Consider the following 25,396-nt stretch of genomic DNA (forward strand, 5'->3'; position numbering starts at 1 on the left):
CAGAGGGAAACGGAGTACGGCACATCAGCGATGCGTTTTCAGCCTCCTGCAGCAGTTCTTCCTTTCGTGAAGCTTCGTCAACCTTGCGAGCTTCTGCAGAAGTTGCTTTCGTTCCCTCTCCTCTTCCTTAAAGGCCAACTCCAACAGAACTTGACTGTATTCAGTCAGGAACGAATCGTAGACGCTAACAAAATAATTGCGGCATAACTTTACGGTATCGACATCACTGATGATCAGATAATAGCGTTCAGATTACGCCGTAGCAGATGACAGGCACAGTGCATAGCGCGCAGCTATCCCGATAAGGCGGTTGTGACGTCAATCTTAGAATCAGTCTCCGTGCGCTCGAATCTGTCCCATTGTTAGTTATTGCTTTTAATATGTGTGAAAAAGTTTTCGGAATGCAGCGTCGCACAGGACGCAATGTGCGCACAGACGCGCACCGCATGAACCCGGGTTCGGCTAGGTTTCAGGGTGATTCCCGGCGAGTTTCTATGCCGGTGTGCTTTTGTTTTCTTGCCTGTTTGTTTGTTTGTTTTGGTACGGAAAGTATATATTTGTGAGTTGTTTCTGGCACACCAGTTCCCATTTCCAACATAAGAAAATAGAACGCACGAGCAAGCAGACACACAAACAGAAAGAAACGAGAAAAAAAGAAGGAACGGTTGCGTGTCACAGCCCGTGTTTTGTTGTTATTCGTTACAAATGGAACCAAAAGGAGGGCATCTTCTCTCCAGGAGAAGAAGACGCAAGGTCTATACGTCGCACGAATGCAAAAACAAATAAATAAATAAAGATGGTAACAATGATTATAATACCCTTATGTAGAATGCAAGTAAAGACGCGCTTTCGACAGCCGTGTTCGCTGCAATCGTCAGCCATATTGGCTCGCACAGAAAGCCGTCTACGCGCACCGCCTTCACCGCGGCCTCGATCAGGCGAACGAAGGAACGCTCGTAAGAACGGAGGCAACGGCGGGAGCGGAGGAGTGGCCGTCTCCGCGGGAGCGACGAAGGAAGCAGAGCAGGGAGCGCGAACAACGCTTCCCCGGCTTAGGCACCGGCGGGCCATACGGTGGTCTAGACACACACACGCACGTATACGCTGTTAGCTCGCACCACAGCGTGCCACGAAGAGGAAAGCCGAGGAGGCGAAACGAAAACGCGTCAGCCCGTCGGTTGCTCGGCGCGCGCGCACGTCACAGAAACGGGGGGGGGGGGGGGGGGGGGGGGGAGGACGCGGCACCAGGCAGCATACACTGCGGAGCCCGAGAGCGCAGCCGCTACGCGCCAGCAGCAGCAGCAGCAGTGGCGACCTCGGCGCAACAACGTCGACGGGCTGACGTTGACGGATCACCTCGGCAGCGTCAAGTCGCCGAGCATGTATAGCTGCAGCTCCGGAGACCCGCCGCCGTTTGGCTGCAGAGCGGGAGGATGACGAAGACGGCGACGACTGCGAGGAGCGAGTGGTACGCCGCCGCCGCTCCGGTGGCGCGTGATGGAGGAGCGGGACCGGCCGACCTGCTCCATCACGCCTGTGCGCCCGAGGAACGTGCGGCGGAGCCGTGCATGCATTGACCCGCTCGGAAGAAACGCGTGCGCGCGCCGCCTCCTTCCTGCCCCCCTCTCCTCGTTCTCGCATACTTTTGCGCTCACCGCCGCCGCCCCCCTGCACGTGTCGGCGGGTGTCCGTCGCTCCGCCGACAAGAGTCTTCGTGCTTCCTCGCCTGCGCGCGGTGTACTTCACGCCGCGCGAGGACTCGAAGGAAGGAAGACATCCCCGTGTCGCCCCCAGCGACCCGGTGGCAGGGCTTTCCGAGGCGGAACAACAAAAGGACAATTCGGCCTTTGTGTAGATGGAGAAAAGATAAGAGAAACGGGAGAGGCAGCGGTCGCGAGAGACGCGGCGCACATCGGCCCTCCCGCGGTTTACCGCTGCGCGAGTGTCAGGTGGAGAACGCGACGGATCGACTGCGCCGTCTTCTTCCGCCACTTGACCGCTTCATCCGTCCGGGGTCGGGCCGACGGCGGCGCGACGGTGCCGCACACCCTCTGGGTCGACCCCGCGTGCACCCCTGTGGCCCAGGAAGTGCTGCGGACGTGCACTCGTTGGTGCGACACGCGTCGCGTGCGCCTGTTGCACCTGCGCTGTCGGGCTTGCCACTCAGTCGGTGTGTATACGCGGCGGCGCGATCGCGGACGGGCGCCCCGAGACGTGTGCGCGGACGACGGCCGACAGGATGACGAAGTACGCGCCGCTTGTTTTGTGCGTGCGTATGTGGTACCTGCGAGCGAGCGCTTACATGTCGTGTTTCAACTGCAGTAGCATTCCGTGGCCACAACGTAGTGTTCGGAGGAACTTCCGTTGTTTGCGTCTAAAGCGCGGCGGGTGCAAACAAAGAAAAAACAAATCAAAGAAAGACGGGAAAGGAGGGGAAAGAAGACAGAAGTCCAACAACTATAGAAGTCGCCCTCAACCTGTGCATATATGGGGGGCGCTTCCTTCTGACTCGCGAGGAGAAAGCATTAACTGGATAACGGATAACGATATTGTCGGCGAGATGCAATGGTTCGTGAGAAGCGGCCTCGTTGAGCAGTAAGGGTGCGAGCTTGTGGCCCTTCCCTTTTCACTCCGCGCTCATTTACGCTAAGCGAAGGCGACAACTCACTGGAATCGCCACGAACCGCTTTCTCAAATGGCAGTAAAGCGGGCAGCTATTTCAAAACTCTCGTCTTCAAAGCGGTATTGTCTGTATTCGTAAGATTTATTTATTTATTTATTTATTTATTTATTTATTTGCTTGTTTAATACCTTAGGGAGCTCTAGGCAGTGCATGAAGAAGTGAAGACATGGTGGAGAGTAGAAGCTAGGTAGGAGGAGTTTTCACTAATGGGTTCCTTTAAACAGTAGTCGAAGCGAGAAGCATTAGTGATAACAACGGTACCGTTGGTACGGGCATCCCCATCCTTGGATGCGAGTAGAAATACGGGATTGTTGGCGTAATGTCAAACGGGCAATAGCGGGTACGTTCGTGCAGGTAATATGCTCAAAAAATTTTTCGGCCTGCCGTGCGTACCAAATCCGCCGAGAGGAGACATGCGAGCACTCTTGCACCGTCCCCGAAGTACACCGACGTCGTCGGTAGAGATGACACGAGTAAAATAGTCCGCACTTCCACATGCAAGCCGCTCAGCTGCTTTACAGTGATTGCTGCATATTTCGCGCACCGGTGTCACAGCTTTTCGTGCCCCATCACGTAAAACTGCAAATAAGTCTGTAAACATCGCGCTTCGCGACCCGCATGTCTTATGTCCTTCCTCGCATTCCTATTGGCCTCGCAGTCATATATAGCCACATAGTATATAGAATTTACGACGAGGGGCCAAAGCTTAAATCGCCAGCGGCGCTGTCACCATGCGCTCGGTGGCCCCCAGGACGGCGACGGTCACTCGTCAACACGACGTGTGTCTCTGTGGTGACGTGTGTCTCTGTGGCCTCGCGACGGCCGAGATGTGGGTGACCCGAATTCGCGCGCGTCCCCGCGACTGACGTCTTTCCTGCAGCGGCGGTTATGGTCGACGGCGAGACCCCAATGCCGGCCGCGCCTGTCGCGAGATGACGACGTCGTCTCGCGGACGCTGTCAGCGGCAAGGGTGTTTAAATAGTGACAACAGGCGTGCGCCCCCCCCCCCCCCCTCCCCCGGATCAGCGGCTGTTATGTTGCTGAGCATGAAGTCGCCGTTTCGTGTCCTGAACGGCCGCGACGGTGATGGCGTGGACGAAGAATACAACATAACAGTGTTGCATGTTTACTTTCTGCTTCGTTTGCATTGCAAATACCGCCAGCGGTGAAATCGAGCAGTGAATTCACCTTGCAGTGGTTGGCATCGATGTTCTAAGACTGAACAGAAGGTATATACGTTCTTGCGAAAAAGAGCACGCACCTAACAGGCTCAGGAACATGTGATACACGTTAGGAAGGAAATTGGCGTATAATATTCGACTAACACAGACGCGCATCATGCATCCAACAAACGGGAAGTTCGTCTGTACGGAATTCGTTGCATTCACAAACCCCATCAACGGCGAACGAAGTTTATACAGACACCCCCGATCGCGCACAGTGCGATTACCGTGCACGTTAAAGTATCGCTGTCGCTCAAACTGAGCACGTGCGCGTGCGGACCTGCAAGATCGATTTTGGGCATCATACAAGTTATATATGCCGAGATTACCAGGCGAACAAATTGTGAATGGAGGCGACATCATGATCCCAGGTCATTGGTTATTATGGATTGAAGCGATTATGTGGGTCTACTGCAGTGACCTATCCATGAACGAGAAAGCTAAGACACATCGGTTTATATGCCTGTTCATAAGGTCTCTTGCTAAAAGGTAAATTGGTTCGTTAGATAAGAAATGAACGCCGGAACACGACGGATGAATCAGTCTCTTGAAGTGAACAAGTAACTTACACCTGGAATTGTATGTGGACTTTATTTACCGTGTAGAATAGAATCATGAGATGAGCGTCACATTCTGGAAAAGCAAGAAAAAAAAAAGAAAGAAAGAAAACGCACAGACACACATAAAGCGCAAGCCAATGCTTTATTCTTTCTGCTGGTTCTTCTCTATAAAGGAATGGCCTTAAAGTGTAATTTCTGCCGTGTCTCTTCCTTTCGTTTTTTTTTCTATGAATTTCTATGATCGCTGGTGCCTTCATTTTCTTTGGTTCTATAAGCTCGTTTCCTCTCTATTTGTGTGTTTTTTTCTTTGTTAATTTCTTGCGCACGATCTTCGTGCATCTAGTGCAACTTTCTTGAACACAGCTTCACGTGGCCGTCACTGGAGGAAAAACTGCTAACTTTTCGCGGCCATCCGTGGGAGAGCGCAGAGTTCCGCGAAGGCATGTCCACCTTTTCGCACCCGTTTTTTTTTTTAAATTCTTTACGTGTTCGTGTCATCGGCCTGTCGGACGGTGCAGGTCTATACAGCCGTGACTCCCTTCTCTATGCGTATGTAGTTTCCTCTCGTACTTCACTTTTCTATATCGACTAATGAGCCAAGCAACACACTTTCGGACCACAAATGTCAAACGCGAGTGTGCTGTTATGTGGCTCAAAAAAAAAAAAAAGAAGGAGTAGAAGAAGAAAGTTGTCAGTTTCGCCCAAAGGAAGAAGTATCGACAGCGACAGCAAAGCTCAACGTTCGGTTACAGCACACCGGGCTGTATTCTAACCGTGCTCCATCTCACAAGTCGTTTGCAGCACTTGCAAAGGCACGAGGGCGTACACAGGTTATATCGTTGCGCGACGGAATATAATTCCGTGCGTAACTGTCCGAATATTCGCCGGATTAGAGAATTTTACTTTTCCTTGGTACACGGTTATAAGTCACGCCGATACGTGACATGTTAGTATCATTGTGTATACACGCACGTCTCGTACACGGCGAATTACTGTGGCGGTGAGCGGACGACGAGGCGCGAATTAATACACATCGAGGGGGCATTCGGCCTTCCCATCGAAAGCTCACCGTCTCCTTCTCGCCTGCTTGCAGATTCGTCGAACCCGGCCGACTTCGGGTACGGTCCTCAGGCGGGCTTCTACGACTTCTTCCCGGGCCAGCAACCTCCTCCTCCTCCTCCGCCGCCGGGACCCGACGGCATGCCCTTCCCTCCCACGGGCTCCGGACCTCAGGGCCAGGGCTCCGGGGGACCTCTCGACTCGCACGCCGGACCAGGTGGGTGGTGCTTTCAACTGCACACTGCATACTTAGACAGCTTCATGAGCGGCCTTGCGTATACTATATGCCGCCACCGCGGTCTATAGTAATGCGAGTCGGTAATTAAGCCTTAATGCCACAAGGAACGGTATTACACAGTCTATTCGTATACATTAAAATGGTTCTACGGGCGCATTCAGCGTTTCACAAACACACGTTAGGGGTGGGCAAATGAGGGTTGTGCTTCTCAGGCACAGAAGCCTGAAGAGCGAAGGTTGCGCAAGAAAGAAAAATCACCCGATCCGACGTGCGAATATTCCTAGGAAATGCGACATCCAAAATAAATCCAGCAGATTGTCGTTTCCGTCGCTATTGCAAGGCAAGAACAAGTCAATTCAGTGCTGGTAACTCTTTTGTGCAGGGACCAACTCATTATCACGTATTTAACTATTTACAAGACTCCTGCGGTATGCCTTATACGGCGCTTGTATACCAAATGAGACTGGAACACTGTGCCGTGGAATGCGAGCACTCTCGGAAAGAGGAGTTCAGTATAAGACATGTGTATATACCTACACCGGCAAGAGGAGTTTGTAAGTATACGTCCTTTTGTTGTTACGGCACACAACGATACATACAGAATAAATGCGGATGATTATGAAGCAAACGAATGAGAATACGTTCTGTGTGTGATTGCTTCAGAATACGCGATGCGTTGTCGCGCAGTGCATGGTGGAGTGTTACACGAAGATCAATATTAAGTTTAGCTGTATTTATAAATTGCGCTTCTCGAAAGCACAAGAGATCAGCCTAGGAAAAATAAAAGAAAGAGAGGGAGGGGGTGGAGTACCGACCAGATCTCGAAACTCGGGCACTATTGATCCCTGCAACGTCACAAATTTCGACAGCGCCTGCTCGCGAGTTTTCTTTATCAACAAAGAGGTATTTCGTTGCATTTTAAATGAACTCGGAACTCAACCTAGCAAATCTCGATAACTTTCCGTCCGTGTAAAACGAGCCTATACAGGAACGCCAAACTGTGCTTCGAAATCTGAAACATGATGCTTGAAAGTCCGACGCTGCGGTTCCGGCGTCAGATGGAAAAATCAAAGCAAGCTTCTTCTTTTTCTTTTTGAACCTGTGTTTCCTCCACTGTATATACACTATCAAGTTTCGTTTTCTTTCGAAGTAGCACTTTACTGCATGGTGTGAATCAATCTAGTGTCTCGTCGGCTTATATAGTGTCCACATGCTTTATACGAACGAAAAAAAAAAAAAAAAAACTGGAGTCTCGACGCTGCACCGAAAACAGACAGGAACACATTCCGCCTTTTGTCAGCGCGCGGTGCACCTTTTCGTAACACGGCGCCCACGCGGAAATCGCTGCTTAAGTGAAGCGCACAGAAAGAGCGTCTGATCTTAGGACCAGTGGAGGGGGAACACCGTGCGGGTGTTACCGGTTCCGGAACAAACGCACTCTGACGGCCGACCGGAATTAATCCTGCGCGCTCTTCTCACACGCGCAGGAGCAGGTGGCGACATTAACATGCGGTTCAGTTTATGTCGACTCGTCCTTGAATAATAAAGGAGCTATGTCAGGGTGAAGGTAGCGCTACAAGAGTTAACGCACGGAAGCGAAAAAAAAAAAAAAGAAAAGGTGCGCAATTTAGCATGTGAGATTGATTCCTTCAGCGGAGGCGCATGCATGAGACGAATCACCTGACCTGACTCGAATGGTGAGACGCGCAACCTTCCTTACCTGGCTACACTGCAGAAACCTTACCTTGTCTTCCGGCTTGGTTAGCTGATCATCACTTGCTAACAAAACCAAACCGCACGTCACTTTTGTTTGGCCCTCTCGTATTTATTTTTCCCTAGTGCCTCATGTAGCGTAAACTTTGCTCTCAAGTTGTTCGCACGTACCAATGGGTGCAGATGGTTGGTTCTGCGGGAATATCTCTTTTCATGGCCCTTGCCTTTCAGCAGGACCTTCCGGAACCCTTAAATTTACTTTTCTGTTTTCTCACGCGCAAATAAATTATCAAGTACCCGGTGGTGGCCTGTGCTCAAGTGCCGCGTCGCTTCGTGCTCTTCTTCATGCGCAGGGAGTGTGAACCTGGGTTCGGACGCGCCCTACCTGCAGCCGCCGCCGACGTCGCAGCCGCAGTCGCGCGGCGGACCCAGCCCCGACGCCGTGCTCAGCCTGCAGGGGGGCGAGCCCTACGGGGCGCCCTCGCGCGCCGACAGCGGCTTCGCCCCGCTCAACCACCCGCCAATCAGCGAGACGCCCGTCTGGTGACGTCACCTGCCGCAGCACCGCCCATCCCCGTGAGAGAAAAGACAGAGAGCGAAAAGAGGCGCCTGGCCCTTCCTCGCCTCGATCTGCTACCACGCGTGCGCCGCAAGACAAGACGGCGGTGGCGCCATCCTCCGCGCAGCTCTGGAACGACAGCGGAGGAGACCAGTGAACGCGCTGAGATGGGAGACAACGGAGGGGGAGAAAAAAAATAATACGTGGACTCCAACGAACTGTCGAGTGCTGTATTGTTTTTTTTTTACACATTTTCGCCCTTTCAATGGTGTTTCCCTCATTTTCTTTTCCTTGTTTCTCTTGCTCATCAAGCCTTTCGTGGAGGTAGGAGATGCTTGCTGCAATCGTGGGTTTCGAATGTTTAAACCTGAGCGAAAGAAGTCCCTGAGCGGAGCGAACACGAGAACGCTAGGCTGAACACTCAATAGCCGCACAGGGTATTTCCTTGCTTGCTAGCTTTTCTCCTTTCTTTTCCGTTATTTTTTTAAAGCAAAGGAGAGACAAACGGACACGGCGGGTTGTGAGAAAGAACACTACGCACTTCGCGGTTGAAACCCGAGGCCGGAACGCATTCACGTGTTCACCACACCGAGTGATCGAGAAGAACATCGGGCGCACGCACGCCACACCCGAAGGAGTGATCGTGCACGACTCGGCTGCGCACACACTGACCTGACACCACCACCTCGTTTCGGCCATTGACAGACAAGCGAGGGGCCGCTCCTTCCCAACCTCTCTCACCTCCGTGGCCATCGCCCCGACCTCTCTCTCTCTCCCTATGTCGCCTCCATCTCGCGAATTCGATCTCTGCCCTCAAGCAGCAGCGGTCGGTATCGACGACAGCGGGTTCATCGCGGAAGATGGCGAAAGCCGGTGGCGAGGCTGCGACGACGAAACGACCTTGTGTGCGTGCGTGTCTGCGCTCGGCGGCGGGGCTCTTTCTTCCTCTCCTTATCAAATTCTTCCTCCTCCTTTCCCGCCCTGCTGCCGCCACCGTTTGGGGAGTGGCCCCGGAATGTGCGCGCCCCGGACGACGACGACGACAAGCTGCTGGCCTGCCTTCCCTTGCCCGCCCGCCCGCAGAACTCTTTTCGTTCTTGCTTCTTCTTCTTCTTCTCTCTCTCTCTGTCGCTCCGGCTCTCGCTCCGCTCAAAGGCGATGCGACGGCCGGAGAAAGGAAGCAACGAGCCCAGCTGACGGCTACCCAAAAGTGCTGATGTTTTATTAAACTTGGGGCGTTAAGCTTTCGCATCGATATGAATGAAGGCTGTAGGAAAACAGGGGACTCGAATGTGGAATTGAATAACACACATTTATTCCCTATATCTCTCTCCTTCGTTTCTGCCTTTGTGATTTGGAAAAGAGAGAAAGAAGCATACGAGAACTGATAAAAGAAATTTGATTCTTTGCCTTCGATATGGCACAATCCAAGCGGTAAAATCGTTCGACTGGACAACTTCTAAACGAGCAAAATTGAAAAGCAACTCTAGCTCCTGTTTTGTTTGCAACGTGCTCTTGAGGTAACCGATGCGCTTATGAATGCGGAATGCGCCGATTAGTTTGGCTTAACTAAATGGCTCAAAGAAATCGAATGCCAAAGTTGCAGACGAGAAGAAAGGAAACTGAGGGCCCGATTTTTGTTAGTCATATCATAAGAAGCCAACAGACACCAAGGACAGCATAGGGGAAATTGCCTTTACTTATCAATTGAATTAAAGAAATGATAAATTAATGGAAATGAAAGTGGATGGAAAAACAACTGACCGTAGGTTGGGCACGAAGATACGTCATAGCGTTACGCGTGCGATGCTCTTACCATACAAGTGGCCGAAGGGGGAGCACGAACCCACGCCATAGCATTACGCGTTCGATGCTCTTACCATGGTAAGATCATCACACGGGTAATGCTATGACGTTGGTTCGTGCCCCACCTACGGCCAGTTGTTTCTTCGTCAATTTGGTAAGAGCATCGCACGCGTAACTCGATGAAGTGGGTTCGTTCCCCATCTCTACCCAGTTGTCTTTTCATCCACTTTCACTTCCATTAATTTATCATTTATTTAATTCAAACTTGCAGAAGGTATATTGAGCTTCTAAACACAAGTATTCCATTTGCATTCTAAATTGCGGCAACTTCTGTGCGGTCTGCTACAACCAATTCATTTGTACGAGCAATTTACTCCTCTATTTCGTATTCCTGGCATGGGTATAGAACGGGGAAAGTCTTGTCAACTGGACTCGTTGGTGAACAACACACCAGACGAACACTTCGCGATTGCACTCAGTCCTTGTGTACCGAGCCGAGAGAGAACGCAGCTGCAGTTTCTTTGTGTGTGAAAGGAACAATGCGTGCCACGGAGTGGATGTCGAGAACCAGTGGATCAAAAGAAAGCGACAAACCACACCGAGGAGCGGCGCGCGAAGACGCAACAAGCGACAGCCGTACTACTCTTGTTTGTGCAAAACTCGGGTGTCCCTCACATCATTTTTTTTCTGTACATAAGAGCGACTAAAAGAAGAAAAAAAAAATCACGACAAAAAATGTCTTGCTTGTTGTTCTTCGGCTGCAGGACGCGGATTCGTGCCCTATGTACATAGGGCGGCACGAACCGCGCATGCGCAGCTCAGTGACACTAGATGTCGCCATCGACATCACCGGATCGATTGTTCGGGATAATTCAACTCGAACGGCACCTCCTAAACAGCTTCGAAATCGTACAGAGTTCACGCGCTTCTTGCGAGTGACCGGATCACACATGGCAAGTACATATCGTTTTGAAACCCAAGATGTTTCGATTTGATATTAAAATTGATCTCAAAACGCCACACGCGGCGCCATCGACATTATCGTGACGTCTTGAAAGAAAGTAAACTTTGCTACGTCGTGTAGCGATAAAGCACGGCGTGATGACGTTGCTCATTAATAAAAAAAAAGAGGCAAACAAGAGTGCTGCATACGCTTGTTCATGGGCACCATGCACAGGAGGACAGCCAGTGCATCATGACGTCATGGCGCCTGTACCCCCTGGTACTGAAACCGTAACTGGCTCGTAGAAACAAGTATTATAGTAAATCATTGAAGACGCTTGGATGTTTGCCAGCGTTTTTCCTATATTGTTTATAGAGGTTAGGGTATCATTTAAAAATCCAAAATGCCAGTTGAGGCGAATATGTTATCTAGTAATCCTTTCAGGATGCTTTAAGGGATGTGAGAAAATAAAGGAAACCGTTGTGCGTGGTCGCGTCTGGTACGCGTCTCTTGCTGTTAACAGACTACTCTAAGAACCATAGAATTTCGTATACGATATAATTATATTATGAAACTCTATGCTAAGAACGACAGGTTGCCTTTTCAGCAATGCGTGTCACACTAAACGTGGCGAAACCTATTTCATTAATAAGGTCACGAACAATTATTGCGCCCAGGCATAGTGCTAAAACGAAGTGAAATCTGGGATAGTTGCTCGTGATTTCTCTTTAAATTTTCGCGCGTAGAGTTTCGGTAAGCCAGAATGGACGCAAGAAACAAAATAACTGGTGGCGACGCCGCCTCGAAGTTATCGCACTAGTTCAATGTGACGTCATGGAGTGTGATGGCGTCTTGGACCGCCAAAATCCATTACATGCTTAAAGTAATTTTTCGTCGGCAGAGATGGACTGCGCTATGATTTCTAAAGGAGCTGGAGTCCAAAATTAGTCGATTTGAAAACATTCACGGCCCCACCATGCAGCCCAAGTTTAAGAAAAGAATTGTAATTTGTGACGTCACACTTACGCACCAGCGCAAAATTTTCACCGCAATAATAATAAAAAAAAAAAAACACGGAAGTGTGGCATTCTTCTTATAACAATTTTGTTTGGCGCACTATTATATAAAATACAGCTTTAGGGAATCATCATCTTAAGAGGAAGCTTTAGCTCGGGTGCACATATGTAAATACATGTAAAAGGAGAATTCATTTTTCCCGGCAACTACTGCACCAAATTTGACGAGGTTTGTTTCATTTAAAAGAAAAACTTAAAATCCAGTGACTGTTGATTTCGAATTTTTGATTTAGGTCGTCAATGACTTATTAAAAATTTGTAAAAATCGCAAATTTTCAAGAAAAACGACACTAGCAAGTTTACAACTCTGTAACTCAGCAATAAAAACATATCACAATTATTTTAATTGCACCTAATAGTACATCTAAAGCGGACGAAATTGATATGTTACACATGAATCTCTAAAATTTAATAATATGGAAATAGAACTTTGGAGAACCCTTGTACACAGCGAAATAAATTCACGTAAATTCACGTAATTGACACACAAATTTTGTCCGCTTTGAATGATCCAATGGATTCCGTTTACAGAACCGCGATATCTGTTCTTGATGAAGAGCTATTAATGGGTAAACTTCGTGCTTCCATATTTTTGGAACTTTCGAATTTTTGAAAGTTCTTTTAACAAATTTCAGGCCCTAAATCGAAATTTCGCTTTCAACAGTCACTAGAATTTAACTTTCTCTCTCAAATGCAACAAGTTTCATTAAAGTTCGTGCAGGGGTTGTCTGGGAAAAGTGTTTCTGCGTTTAACATGTATTTGAATATTCACCTTATTCACCCCCATCCCATACCCCTATATGCCCGGAGGCATTTACCATCGCATAAATATATATATATAGGCCATGTCGGAGTCGGGCCAGAGCTAAAGCTTCCTCTTAAACTGATTTAGAGTTCCCCTTTAGGGCCCTTTTTGGTAAAGCAGTATTTTCTCCTGCAATAACATAACGGCCGCTCCTTACCTATACAGGAGGCGTGGTAAGCTAGAGAAGACGTAGGAACAAAAGGCGGCTGACAACGTCACCTCAAAGTTCCCGTACTAAAAATGAAACGACACAGCGAATTCTGACAACGCGCGTTTTCGTTTAGTCACACCTCCTCGGTAATGAACGCTAGTGCATTGAAAGCTATATAGTAACCGAAGAAGCCGGCTAACAAGTTTTGAGAACTTCTACAAGGATGGCGCAAATACAAGAAGGTACTTTAAGATCCACGACGTCACACTGATGTACATGCACTGGGGTTTAACTTCGAAATAGAGAAGTGATCGCTTTTCATTTTCTACACTAATAATGAACGTTTTTTTAAGCCAGATGAATGATCATAGAATTTCGATGCAACATTTCAACGATATAAATTGAGTTAGTGTTGCTTTTTAGCGTCCATTAAATGAGTTAAGCATACGCTATATTTACTCTAATTAAACAACCCGCCGTGGTTGCTCAGTGGCTATGGTGTTGGGCTGCTGAGCACGAGGTCGCGGGATCGAATCCCGGCCACGGCGGCCGCATTTCGATGGGGGCGAAATGCGAAAAACACCTGAGTACTTAGACTTAGGTGCACGTTAAAGAGCCCCAGGTGGTCGAAACTTCCGGAGCCCTCCACTACGGCGTGCCTCATAATCAGAAAGTGGTTTCGGCACGTAAAACCCCACAATTTAGTTTTTTTACTCTAATTAAACCCTAATGACAGGTAAGCCGCATTGTAATTCGCAATGTAATTTACTGACGTTTGTAATATGGGGTTTCTTCAGTGCGCATTACTCTGCACCCACACACACGCACGCACACGCACACACGCACACAGCTATTCAGCTGCATCAACTTAAACTAGCTATTCTCTGTTCTTCCCTATTGCCTTTGCGTAACAGACGCTATTTTATTATAATATTTTTAGCCTGCGCACCTTTATACGATACACGACGTCGACACCGGATATATCCAAGCCATTTAAAAGCGCACAACAGGCAAAAGGTGAGAATGTTTACATGAAGAGAAATAGTATCTCCTCCAGGTATTTACCTCATAAAAAAAAAAATTCATGAGCTATTCCACTATGTGAAGATGGATGACCAGCGAAGCTGTTTAGTACGACACAGAGATGACCCAGAATACTGAACAAAAGTGCGAACATATTTGTTGTCCTGATCTGTGGTCGTCGTGGCGATATAGGTACGCACACACATTGGCGTATCACCTCTGTTATTACATTTGTCCGTCACGTAAGACAATGAATGTCTAATACCCCTTTAAGCAATGGCTCATACACCTGTAAACGCGGCCACCCCATACGACGGCAGAAGAGAAGTGAAATTCTACGCTGAAACGATGAACAGAAAGAGAGCCAGCTGTGGAAGCAGACGACGACGCTCAAGCCATTGATGATGATGATAGTTTTTGTCACAACGGAGCCAGCTGCGGAAGAAGACGACGCTCAAGCCATTGATGCTGATGATAGTTTTTTGCACGGCGGAGCGAGGTGCGGAAGAAGATGACGCTCAAGCCATTGATGATGATGATAGTCTTTTACGCAACGGAGCCAGCTGCAGAAGAAGACGACGCTTAAGCCATTGATGATGATGATAGTTATTTGCACAACGAAGCCACTGCGGAAGAAGACGACGACGCTCAAGCCATTGATGATGATGATATTTTTTGCACAACGGAGCCAGCTGCGGAAGAAGACGACGCTCAAGCCATTGATGATGATGATAGTTTTTTGCACGACGGAGCGAGGTGCGGAAGAAGATGACGCTCAAGCCATTGATGATGGTGATAGTCTTTTACGCAATGGAGCCAGCTGCAGAAGAAGACGCTTAAGCCATTGATGATGATGATAGTTATTTGCACAACGAAGCCACTGCGGAAGAAGACGACGACGCTCAAGCCATTGATGATGATGATAGTTTTTGCACAACGGAGCCAGCTGCGGAAAAAGACGACGACGCTCAAGCCATTGATGATAATGATAGTTTTTGCACAACGATTATGTGTCATCTCCGTGATTTGTGCTAAACAGCTTCGCTGGTCGACCATCTTCGCAGAGTGGAACGGCTCATGATTTTTTCACACTCCTTTTTGAAAAAGTTGTACAAAACAATTTTTTTCAATATCATCTGTTCTTACCCTTGTGCCTGGCACCCCTTTGGTTCCCACGTGTGGCAAAGGTAGTTCAAGGGTGCGTTACAGATCCCCGAGCACCACAGGGCCGGGTATGTGCTATTGAGCTTGGACCTTTTCTGCACTATCACCAGGATCGGCCAACATGATGATCTGTTTTGTACGTGTCAACATCTAGGGGACACATTTTTTTTTCCAGATCATAGCCATTGACATCTTCGCTGTAAAACTATTGCCGTCATCCGAAATACGAAGAACCTTGCGCAAGGACCGCTTTAAAGGATCCCGCGCATTTGGGCGAATCAACGTTAAGCGAAACTGGTGCTTACGCATATGCCCCGACAAATGTGCAAACTTAACGCTAATGCCGCAAATGCAATAAAATGCTTACGCAAATATAACACTAATGACGCAAATTACGGAAGTGTGGTCGTGGGCAGTGTTGTAGTGGGTAGTGCGGTAGCTTTAAGTATAATGTAGTACCAGGTGGTGTAATCGCCAGGACAGCTGGCAGAAGCTATAGCAGCCAATACACGTAACGTGGTGGAAGAGGCAATGAAAGGCGAACTTTGAAGCCTTTTGGGAACCGGCGCTTTTTTAACGCAACAAGGGATATTCGAAGTGAACACATACATATATTCACAGCACACACCCAAGGATCACCATCTAACACATTGTTCGTATAACTAGGGAGTTGTTTGAAAGCTGCACTTTCCACTAGAAAGATGGCAAGGATAACCGCCTCTCCAAGATTGGTGCCAATCAAGTCGAAAGTCCGCTCATCATAAACATATTTCACGTAGAGAGCCATTCGAGCGAAATGCGTTATTGAAGAAGTGATCCCTTTTGCGTTACGGTCCAGCATCCACAACACGTGTATTCCCCTAAGAACACACACACACACACACACACACACACACACACACACACACACACACACACACACACACACACACACACACACACACACACACACACACACACACACACGCACGCACGCACGCACGCACGCACGCACGCACGCACGCACGCACACACACGCACACACACACACACACACACACACACACACACGTTTACGAACACAGCATCTATAGCAGGGCGTGCTGCCGCTTAAAAGGCGACAGGGCGGTGACGAAGGCGTTGGCTGTGCGATTTGCGCCAGCGATGTGCTTCCCTCGTGGCGGTTCATGCTAGCAATAAGCAGAGGCAGCGGCAGCGCACCCAGAGAGAGAAGTGGCTCTTGTGGGGAAGGAGGAAAGGCTAGCATTATCTCCTGCAACCCATGCGGGAGCACGGCTCAGCGCCAACCACCCAGCTAAAGGCTAAGCGGGTGGCTAAGTTCGTTCGCGGAACGCTTGGGAACAGTGCGATCACGACGCGCAAGCGGGCATGTCACGTGGTGTTTTTTTTTTTTGTATTTCGCGGGCATTCGCAGTAAGCTGGAAAACACTAATACCGAATAGATAGAAATTAAGACAAACTGTTTATTCGGACCATTTGCAAAGCGCTCTGCAACTTTCTAATTGGATTTTTTTTTCTAGCTTGGTTGCTGCAGAAGTTAGTAAATAATCTTTGCTAATGATCTAATTAAGCAAAATACAAAGATAGCGTGACACATTACATAGAAAAGTGAGCAACACGCATTTTAAAGCTCTGGCTAAAGTTAGCTCAAACACCCAGCACACACATATATATATAGTGGTATATTGTGAACAGGTGGCATCGGGTATCACGCAGTGTGAGGACTGACAGTGAATTCGAAGATGTGTTAGCATATGGTGCTGCTATACATATATGTATAATCATTGCAAGGCGCACGACTGACAGTACAACGTGCGCCTCGGGAAAAGAAAAAACATCAGTGTATACGAAACAGAGCGTGTACTGTGACGTGTCTTCTGGCGCGCGATTAAAGCTAGTCACGAGGATGTAGTTCCGGTGCAACACCCACAGCCCATGACAGGCTGGCGATTGTGTTTCACACGTTGCGCAAGTGCTGTCTACTTCATAACGGCATTCTATTTCAACCGCCTATACTCCGTTTCATACTGAGCGTACAACGCTGTGGAAGCTATAAAGCAAATGAAAAACCCGGAAATGGGAAACACGAAGTTGCACAATGAACTAAAACACCGGGTTCACAGTACAAGGGCACAGACAAAAAAATCCTTAAAATTTGGCTTGAGGAAAGTCTCTGCCCCAATAAGAATCGAAACTATAGAGCTCTAAACCATAGAAAAAATTGTGACAAACCTCAGAGCGCCGTTAGTAATTTATTGACACAGCTTTTCAACAGCCACTGTTATTTTTATGGGGATATTCTGTGGTGACGACACGAGACAGCAAAGGGAAACAGAACATTGCGACATTATGACACTCAATCCGGCTCACTCAGCCGACTCATTTATGTACTGCCGCTCACTGTGAGGGCCGATGCAGCAGCATAGTGCAGGACCCACCTATATAGCTGAGAGAGTGACAAAGCGTCGCAGTGCCCTGCTTAGACGTGACCGCATTCTGCATCATGACGTCACGGCAGAATATCCTCCTAGAAAAGTGAAACGGAAAGTGGCTGTACAAAAGCTGTCATATTAAATTATTAACGGCGCTCTTATGCTTGCAACTATTTTTTTTTCTAAGGTATAGGTCCCCAAGACATTTGTTTAACGCAAAAATTAAATGAATAGTCAAGAATACTATGTCAGCACCCCTTTGCGGATAATTTATCAACTAAGTTATTCAGCGAGTAATGGGTTATTAAAACGTTAAATGGTACGGTGCCTCTGCGCGAAGAAGCAGTCGTCAGAAATTACCTTTTTCTTATGTATACACCACTTAAATGAAATTACTTGCTGCCTTGATTGCAAACTCAGAAAACTAAAAGATGAACAAACGTAAGTCTTTGTTAAATGCCACTGGACATATTCCACGAAATTTTTAGAGAGGAAACCAAGTGCATTGTTCTTTCTACTTCAACAGGTTCGCAATCGCACAGTCTTACGCCATATGCTATAGTAATGTACCACGTATCCTGTTCGAAGAAATAATGAGATCCGTAGGAAAATTTTTGAAGCGATTTAGCTTAAAGATTAACCTTTAAGGACAACTATATCACTGTTTGCGCATACTTCTAGTTATTCCAGGTTTGTTATACCACCATGTCACATTTCATGCAACCTCCGTAAACGGCTGTTGGAAAATAGTGTTAAATATATTTCGGTGATCACACCGTTTGCCCCATGGGACACACCGTTATTGTCGTTGCTGCTACTGCTACTTCATCACCGTCATCATCAGCGTCGTCATCGGCATCCTGAACGGCTCCAACACACAATAGAACGTTAACTGTACTACTTCTGAATAAGGTCGTTTACGAAAATAGCAGCTTCCATTTTTTCTTTTAATTTTTTTTAATCGTGCTTATTTGAATCGAGGTCGACGATTATCTTGTCGTTTTTTCTTTCGAAAAAATGCTACCAAAAACGAGATATCGACCTATATTCGTGACCAAAGCTAGCAAAAGCACCGAGCTAGTAGAGTTCCTCTGTCGCGCCGCCGTAAAGCCAGTCTGTAAATTATCTAGACTGGCTTTAGGAGATTCTGCAAAAGGATAGAAAGTTGGGCGAGTTGGTACGGTAAGATGATCTTGGATTCTAGCGCGAAGTGACACGGACAGATACTAGAAGCAGACAGGACGAGCGCTAACTCTCAGCTAAACATTTATTGAAACTAACAACATATATATAGGTGATTGCAAATACCGCAGCAGATGAACATGACAAAGTCTAAAGACATCAGTTAAACGTATCAAGAGGTATATGATACATATCATACCTATTGATACGTTTAACTGATGTATTTAGACCTTGTCATGTTCATATGCTGCGGTATTTGCAATCACCTATATATATGTTGTTAGTTTCAATAAATGTTTAGCTGAGAGTTAGCGCTCGTCCTGTCTGCTTCTAGTCTCTGTCCGTGTCACTTCGCGCTAGAATCCAAGATAAGAAATTCTGCTTCTCCAACGCACACGACGTCACCAAGCACGACGTCGTTTGTGGCTCCGATGACGTCTGTGAAGCATCCGACGAGCACGACTTCTGTCTGGCAGTTTCGACGAGGATGCAGCTGGTGCGATCGACAAGCGAAATTTAGTAGCTGAGCTTACGGTATATAACAGTGGGTCACGTTCAAAGATTCTTTCGTTCTTCTAAAAAGACACTGGTCGACCTATATTCGAATTATTTACTTTTTGTTTTTCTGCGAGTTCAATATACAGCGGTCCACCTATACTCGTGCAGGAGTTATTACCGAGTGAATGCGGTAAGAGCTTCCTAGCAACCAAGTGCCTGAATTTGTTCAATGAGTGGTGGATTTTCAAAGGCGCCGTCATCACGCAACGGTCGTTGTCATCGCTGTGGGGTCGCCGTCGTCGCTGTGTTGTTGACAGTTGTATCGTTTGGCGAGTGCGTAAATTGGGGGCGTTGGGATTGTCAGGGCAGTAATTGCAGTGGTATGGAATCAGTTAACAGAAGGAGCAATCTACGCTGTATTTTCTTATTTTAGGCAGTTTGTGGGAAATGAATCAACTTGTTCTTCCTGCGTTTACATCTTGTTTGTTTTTAATGTGTAACTCCAAACGCTGGTGTATAACTACATTGCGGTTCTGAAAAAAAAAGGAAAAGAAAAGAAAACGTGCACGACAAACTGTGGGCAAAAAATGCAAGCTCAGAAAATGCGTCCGCCAAGACAGCAAGTAAACTAAACGTTGGATCAGTATGAAAGGTTGAAGTGAATCCTGGGAGTCCCACGAAGTCCTACGCAACACTCCAATCCTAGCCTCTTCAAGTCATTCATGGAAGGCCTGGCACGAATATAATACCCACCCTTCATGTAAAACCCCGCAACAGGGGCATTTGAGGTATAAATAAATAAATGAATAAATAAATAAATAAATAAATAAATAAATAAATAAATAAATAAATAAATATCGCTAATTGTCATACAGCACCCACCAGGTCGTTTAGAGACTACCGTATTTACTCGAAAATAACTCAACTTCCTAATACAATGAACTTGCCGAGGAAAAGAAAAATATTTCCGAACCTGGGCCGTCCAGCAGGTCTCGGCGGCTCTTGAAAGACAAAGGCCGAGCGAAACCGACGGTACGTTACCCCTCAGGGCGACCGACCGCGGGAGTAACACGCGCCGGAGTTGAGTAGAGAAGACGTCAGGGTCCGCGTCGCGGCGACATTTAGTCATGGTGTCGTTCGGCAGGCGACTAAATAAAGTTGTTTCTCTATCTCTCTCTCTCTTGAATATAGGTTGGCCCGTATCCTTTTAGGAAAAAAAAAAACAAGAAAGTTTGCGCATGACACACCTTTATTTATTGTAAACTCGGCTGCTAGATGTCGGTAGTCGATGCCGCAAGCTGCGTCCTCGGCACCCCAAACGACGACTTCCACGGTGCCGTCGGGTGCGTTTGACGTGCAGCATATTTTAAAGCCTCTCTGGAGTGGCTTTACGGCGGGCGAGATGGAGGAACTCCGCTAGCTCGGAACTTAGGTTTGTTCGCGAATGTAGGTCGAGATTCTGTTGTCACGAATATAGGTCGATATACCTTTTTCGGTAACGCTCTAAAAAAAAAAAAGAAAGAGAACAGGTTCACCTAGGTTCGATTGAATACGGTACATGCCGTAAGAGAACGAAAAGTCGTACCAAATGAAGCTGAAATAACGGAGTGGGTGCTTTGCAAAACACTCTAGCTTTTGTGCACAGCACACGGGATTCGTGTTGTCTGTACCTTGTCTGGGTCTGTACCTTGTCGTGTTTTTACAGTGAAGCTGTTCGTGGTTAGGGTTCTGTGAATTTTTCGTTCCCGTCAACAAATCTGCGTGTACTAAAACTGAGCTGCCGAATTCGATGCAAAATAACTTCATTCTATGCAAAACATTACACGTTGTACGTCTCGTCACTTAGATATGCATTTTCAGTAGATACGTCATCAATAGTCACTATTTCCAAGATCAGTAGATTCTCCGGTAGATATTATTTTTTTTTTACTTGCTTAAGGGCGCATCAGCCATTGCTTAAGGCCACTGTATATCTCTCTGTGAAACACGTGGCACACTCCGATTATTGCGGCTGACTATACCTACTGCTATAATCCCGTTCGCCAAGGCTTTTGCTGCATATACGTTGTGTGAATAGTTAGGGACAATGAGAAAAAATCATGAGCCATTCCACTCTGTGAAAGGGGGTGACCAGCGAATCTGTTTTAGCACACGCCACAGAGGGGACACATAATTTTGAACAAAGGTACGAACAGATTTGTTGTTCTGATCGGCGGTCATCGCGACGATAGGTAGGCACACACATTCTCGTAACACATCTGTTATCAACTGCGTAAGCTTTTACGCCGACCCAACGAGAAATTTGTCCGTCACGTAAGATAATGAATGTCTGCACCCTTAAAGTCATAATGTCATACACCCTTAAAGGGAAGCTGAAGAGTCTGTCGAATTCAATAAGACGCTCATATACGGATGCGGGAACCTTATAAACCATGCACGTAAAATTTTCGGCGGGATTTTTCCCTCAGGAACGACGTAATCGCCGGCTAAAATTGCGCTGTCGCTCCGCCCCCCCGTCGAGCGCTGCGCGCTGCTGCTGACGCTGACGCTGACGATGCGAGCGGAGAACGGAAACCGCGGCGTAGTGACGTCAGCACTGGTGTTCCGCTCCTTCGCAGTCTCCGCGACCGTGCCTGACCACGCTTGTTTCTGCGTGCGTGCCGTCATAATCTCCCTCGCTCGAGCCTGCATTCCTTTGTGTGTGTGTATGTAGAGTGGTAGTTGACGTGCGCAGCATCAATTGAAGTGGCGGGCCGATCATGCCCGCGTTCTGTGCAGCCTACGGTTGCACGAACACCAGCGGCCGCGACGATGTTCCATTGCTCCCCGCAAAACAAGAAGCTTTCAGCTAAGTGGGAGGCTGCTGTGAATCGAAAGAATTTCAACCGCTCAAGAACAACAGTGCTGTCCTCTAACCACTTCAGTGACGACAATTACTACCAGAGTTTATCAATAAGGCGTGAATGAGTGAGAGTACGACTGTATGCTACTGTCTGCTAACAGGCTTTCTAAACGCAGCGCGAAAAGGTTGGGGCAACGAACGCACAAAGGCGGGACGGGTGCGGGCGGACGGATGGTGACTGGTCTTGGAAGTCCTTATGAATACAAAAACTCGTCCAAACCTGGATTTTAATTTGCTGCTAGCTCCTTCGTGTTAGCGTGTTCGTGTGTGCATGTTTATCTCCCAGCCTTGACGCAGGATTCGTCGCAAACCGCCGTTAATTTTCTATTCGCACGTGTGTTGTGAAACAGCCAACATGCAGCTACCATAATGCAGTGCAAGTGTAAAGGTTTCATGTGTTTGAAAACCGGCGCACGCCAGGACGCTGCGCTCCCCCTCGCGCACAGAGAGAAACCGGCTGTCTCACGTAGCCGACGGAATTCGCCGCCTTTACGGCTCCGGTTACCATTAGCGTGAGGATGGCGCGCTGATGAAGGCCACTACACGTGCTACAAGAGCCGGAAAACTTTTCCCGCATGTAAACCCTCTGTGTAGATTGCTGACAACTTTGGGTCAGCGTACAAATGCCGACGATCGCATCCCTCCTTACGTTCCACGAGGAGGAATGCAGGAACATAACAGTACAGTTGTTTGCCGGGAAATGAACTCACTGGATCGCTGAGTACAGCTTTGCAAAAAACATACTCACCAAAGAACACGAGGAGATGCTAACACTTCGCGTTCGTTCGCGTCGAAAGTACTGCTTCCTACCAGCATCTTTTGCTTCTTGGAGAGGCCGGCTACGTATACATGTAGGGAGCATCGCTGAACTCCTCAGAGAAACGCAAGCTCTCGAAATTTACAATTACTGTCTCACCAAAGCACAGCGCCAAACCACCTTGCACCGCGGTTCATGTGTGGCGGCAGCGGCCGGTCCAGACAAACACCAATGTTGACGTCACGAGGCGCCAGACCAATCACAGGCGGAAACGAGGCGCGCGAGCTGCACGAGTCTGCTGCTGCACTTTTCGCCGAAATAAAATCTGTTTGCGCTTTCTTTCGCTCAATTTCGATGCGATATTCGAATTCGGAAGGTTGAAAACCATTAAGTACTGCTCTTCACTCTTCTTTCTGGAAAGCTCTTCAGCTTCCCTTTAAAATACAAAATGGTCATCCAACTAAGCTGTGGTATGAGGCTACAAGCAAAACACAGGCTCATTTTCGCACATCCAAAATAAACCATCTTCATCCTGGATCTTGTGGTCTTCAGCAGAAGCAGCTTGCCTATGAAAATGAAACTCGAATCGGAATGTGTCGTTACGGAAATACAGGCAACACTTATCCACGTATTACATAGACAACCTAACCACAACGACTCAAAGATCACTAGCACATTTGTCCGCAGCTTGATAATGTCATCCATCCACATCGTGCATGTACATCCAAGTTCATTTTGAGTTAACATTAGTGAGCACCACTTATGTCTTTTCGATGCAGCAGTGCGGTAAATGACTGACGGCTCGATGGTCGAGACAGAGAAAACAAAAAAAGCGAGGTATAGGAGCCTGCTCCTGGCTGCTAGCGAACCGTATCGATCGGTTCTTCGTGATGTCAGAGCATCGGTGATGCGGGGAAGTCGGTGACGTTGCGGGGAGCGAACGGTGAGCAAGCGGGGTAGGTGGGAATAATTCACGGGGTGCATGACATCAACAGGGCATTCTGGACACATGGGGTATACGCGGTACGAGAGGAGGAGGAGGAGGAGGAAGTAAACTTTAATGCCCTAGAAAGAGTAATTCAGCGGTCGGGCCGGATGTCTTCATCTTCTATTGGTTGATGCCGATCTCCGGCCTGCATGGTTGGCGCCCCTATTCCAGGGCACCACTGAGCGTGGCTGCTCGTCGGGCATGATCCACCAGCCTCCGCTGGAGGCTAGGGTCGCCGCTGGAGAGCACGCTCTCCCACTGCTCCGCACTCGGATTTTCTATTTTGTGGAATGCCTTATTCGTATTGCACTCCCATGTGACGTGATAAAGTGTGGGTATTGCGCCACACCACGGGCATGTGTCCCTGTATTGACCTGGGAACATTTTGTATAGTTTATGTAAATTTGGGAAAGTTCCTGTCTGCAGCTTTCGCCAGTAAACTGCCTGTTCTTGAGTGAGTGTATTGTGGGGCGGAGGATATCTGATCCTCGTCCCTCTATGGTAATTTAGTAAGTCAGAGTACGTTGGGATCACTGTCATGAAGTCCTCAGGATCTCTGTTTAGGTCCGCTCGGTTTGTATGCTCGCGAGCGATCCTATCTACCCTTTGGTTGCCCTCAATCTCAGTGTGCCCCGGTACCCAAAAGATGGTGTGTCTAATGGGTTTATTCTGTTGGCCTGCGCGGAGGAAGATTTGGAGCGCTTTTAGACCGATTCTGCCGTTGAATGCCGCGACGATGACTGTCACTTACAACAGTGAGCTTATCTCTCTTTCTTTCTTTCTTTCTTTCTTTCTTTCTTTCTTTCTTTCTTTCTTTCTTTCTTTCTTTCTTTCTTTCTTTCTTTCTTTCTTTCTTTCTAGTAGCTTGTATTGCGGGATATATGAGTATATGCATGTAGTGGCGCTGCCAATATTGCCTATATATAGTGACACCTCAGCCTCGCTTGCTTGCTTCCTATATTATGGCGCGTAACCCCTACGGGGTATTGGCTAACAAAGCCGGCGATTAAACGGATTGAAGGAAAGAAAAAAACTTGAGAAAAAAGACATATGTGAGGGTAAAGTTGAAATCGTACGAGCCATTAAAGCATACTAATTCTGAATACATTTGATAATGCGTTAAAATTCTTAAGGTACTTGACGCACATTTCGGGGGTTATCTATCTATGTATGTATGTGTGTATGTATGTATGTATGTGTGTATGTATGTATGTATGTATGTATGTATGTATGTATGTATGTATGTATGTATGTATGTATGTATGTATGTATGTATGTATGTATGTATGTATGTATGTATGTATGTATGCATGTATGTATGTATGTATGTATGTATGTATGTATGTATGTATGTATGTATGTATGTATGTATGTATGTATGTATGTATGTATTTATGTATGTATGTATGTATGTATGTATGTAACCGTTTTCCCTGCCTACCTGCGGGTCACAGGGCAGTTCGTGGTCGAATGGGTAGCGCGTCGAGCTGCTGTGCTCAAGGAACGGGGCTCGAAGCCGACTGTCGTTGGCCAACTTCGGTCACTGAGTACGTGGCAATGTGTACATATGCGCCGCTCTTCAACGAACCTCTTTCGCGCCCACATGGTTCACTGAAGATGCGGGTCAGGGTGTA

At 47.6% G+C, this 25,396-nt stretch overlaps 1 protein-coding gene across 2 annotated transcripts in view; it reads left to right on the forward strand.

Annotated features, from left to right (window-relative positions):
* The window catches only part of LOC126524536 (LIM/homeobox protein Lhx1-like), a 197,347-nt gene extending 189,275 nt beyond the window's left edge, over positions 1–8,072 (forward strand). For both annotated transcript variants that reach the window (XM_050172834.3, XM_050172835.3), the window contains 2 exons: positions 5,560–5,742; positions 7,830–8,072. In XM_050172834.3, the coding sequence (XP_050028791.1) occupies positions 5,560–5,742; positions 7,830–8,023 (377 nt within the window). In that variant the 3' untranslated portion in view covers positions 8,024–8,072. The remainder of the gene's footprint in view (positions 1–5,559; positions 5,743–7,829) is intronic.
* The last annotated feature ends 17,324 nt before the right edge of the window (positions 8,073–25,396 follow it).

The sequence above is a fragment of the Dermacentor andersoni genome, chromosome 3 (assembly GCF_023375885.2).
Source record: "Dermacentor andersoni chromosome 3, qqDerAnde1_hic_scaffold, whole genome shotgun sequence".
Lineage (NCBI taxonomy): Eukaryota > Metazoa > Arthropoda > Arachnida > Ixodida > Ixodidae > Dermacentor > Dermacentor andersoni.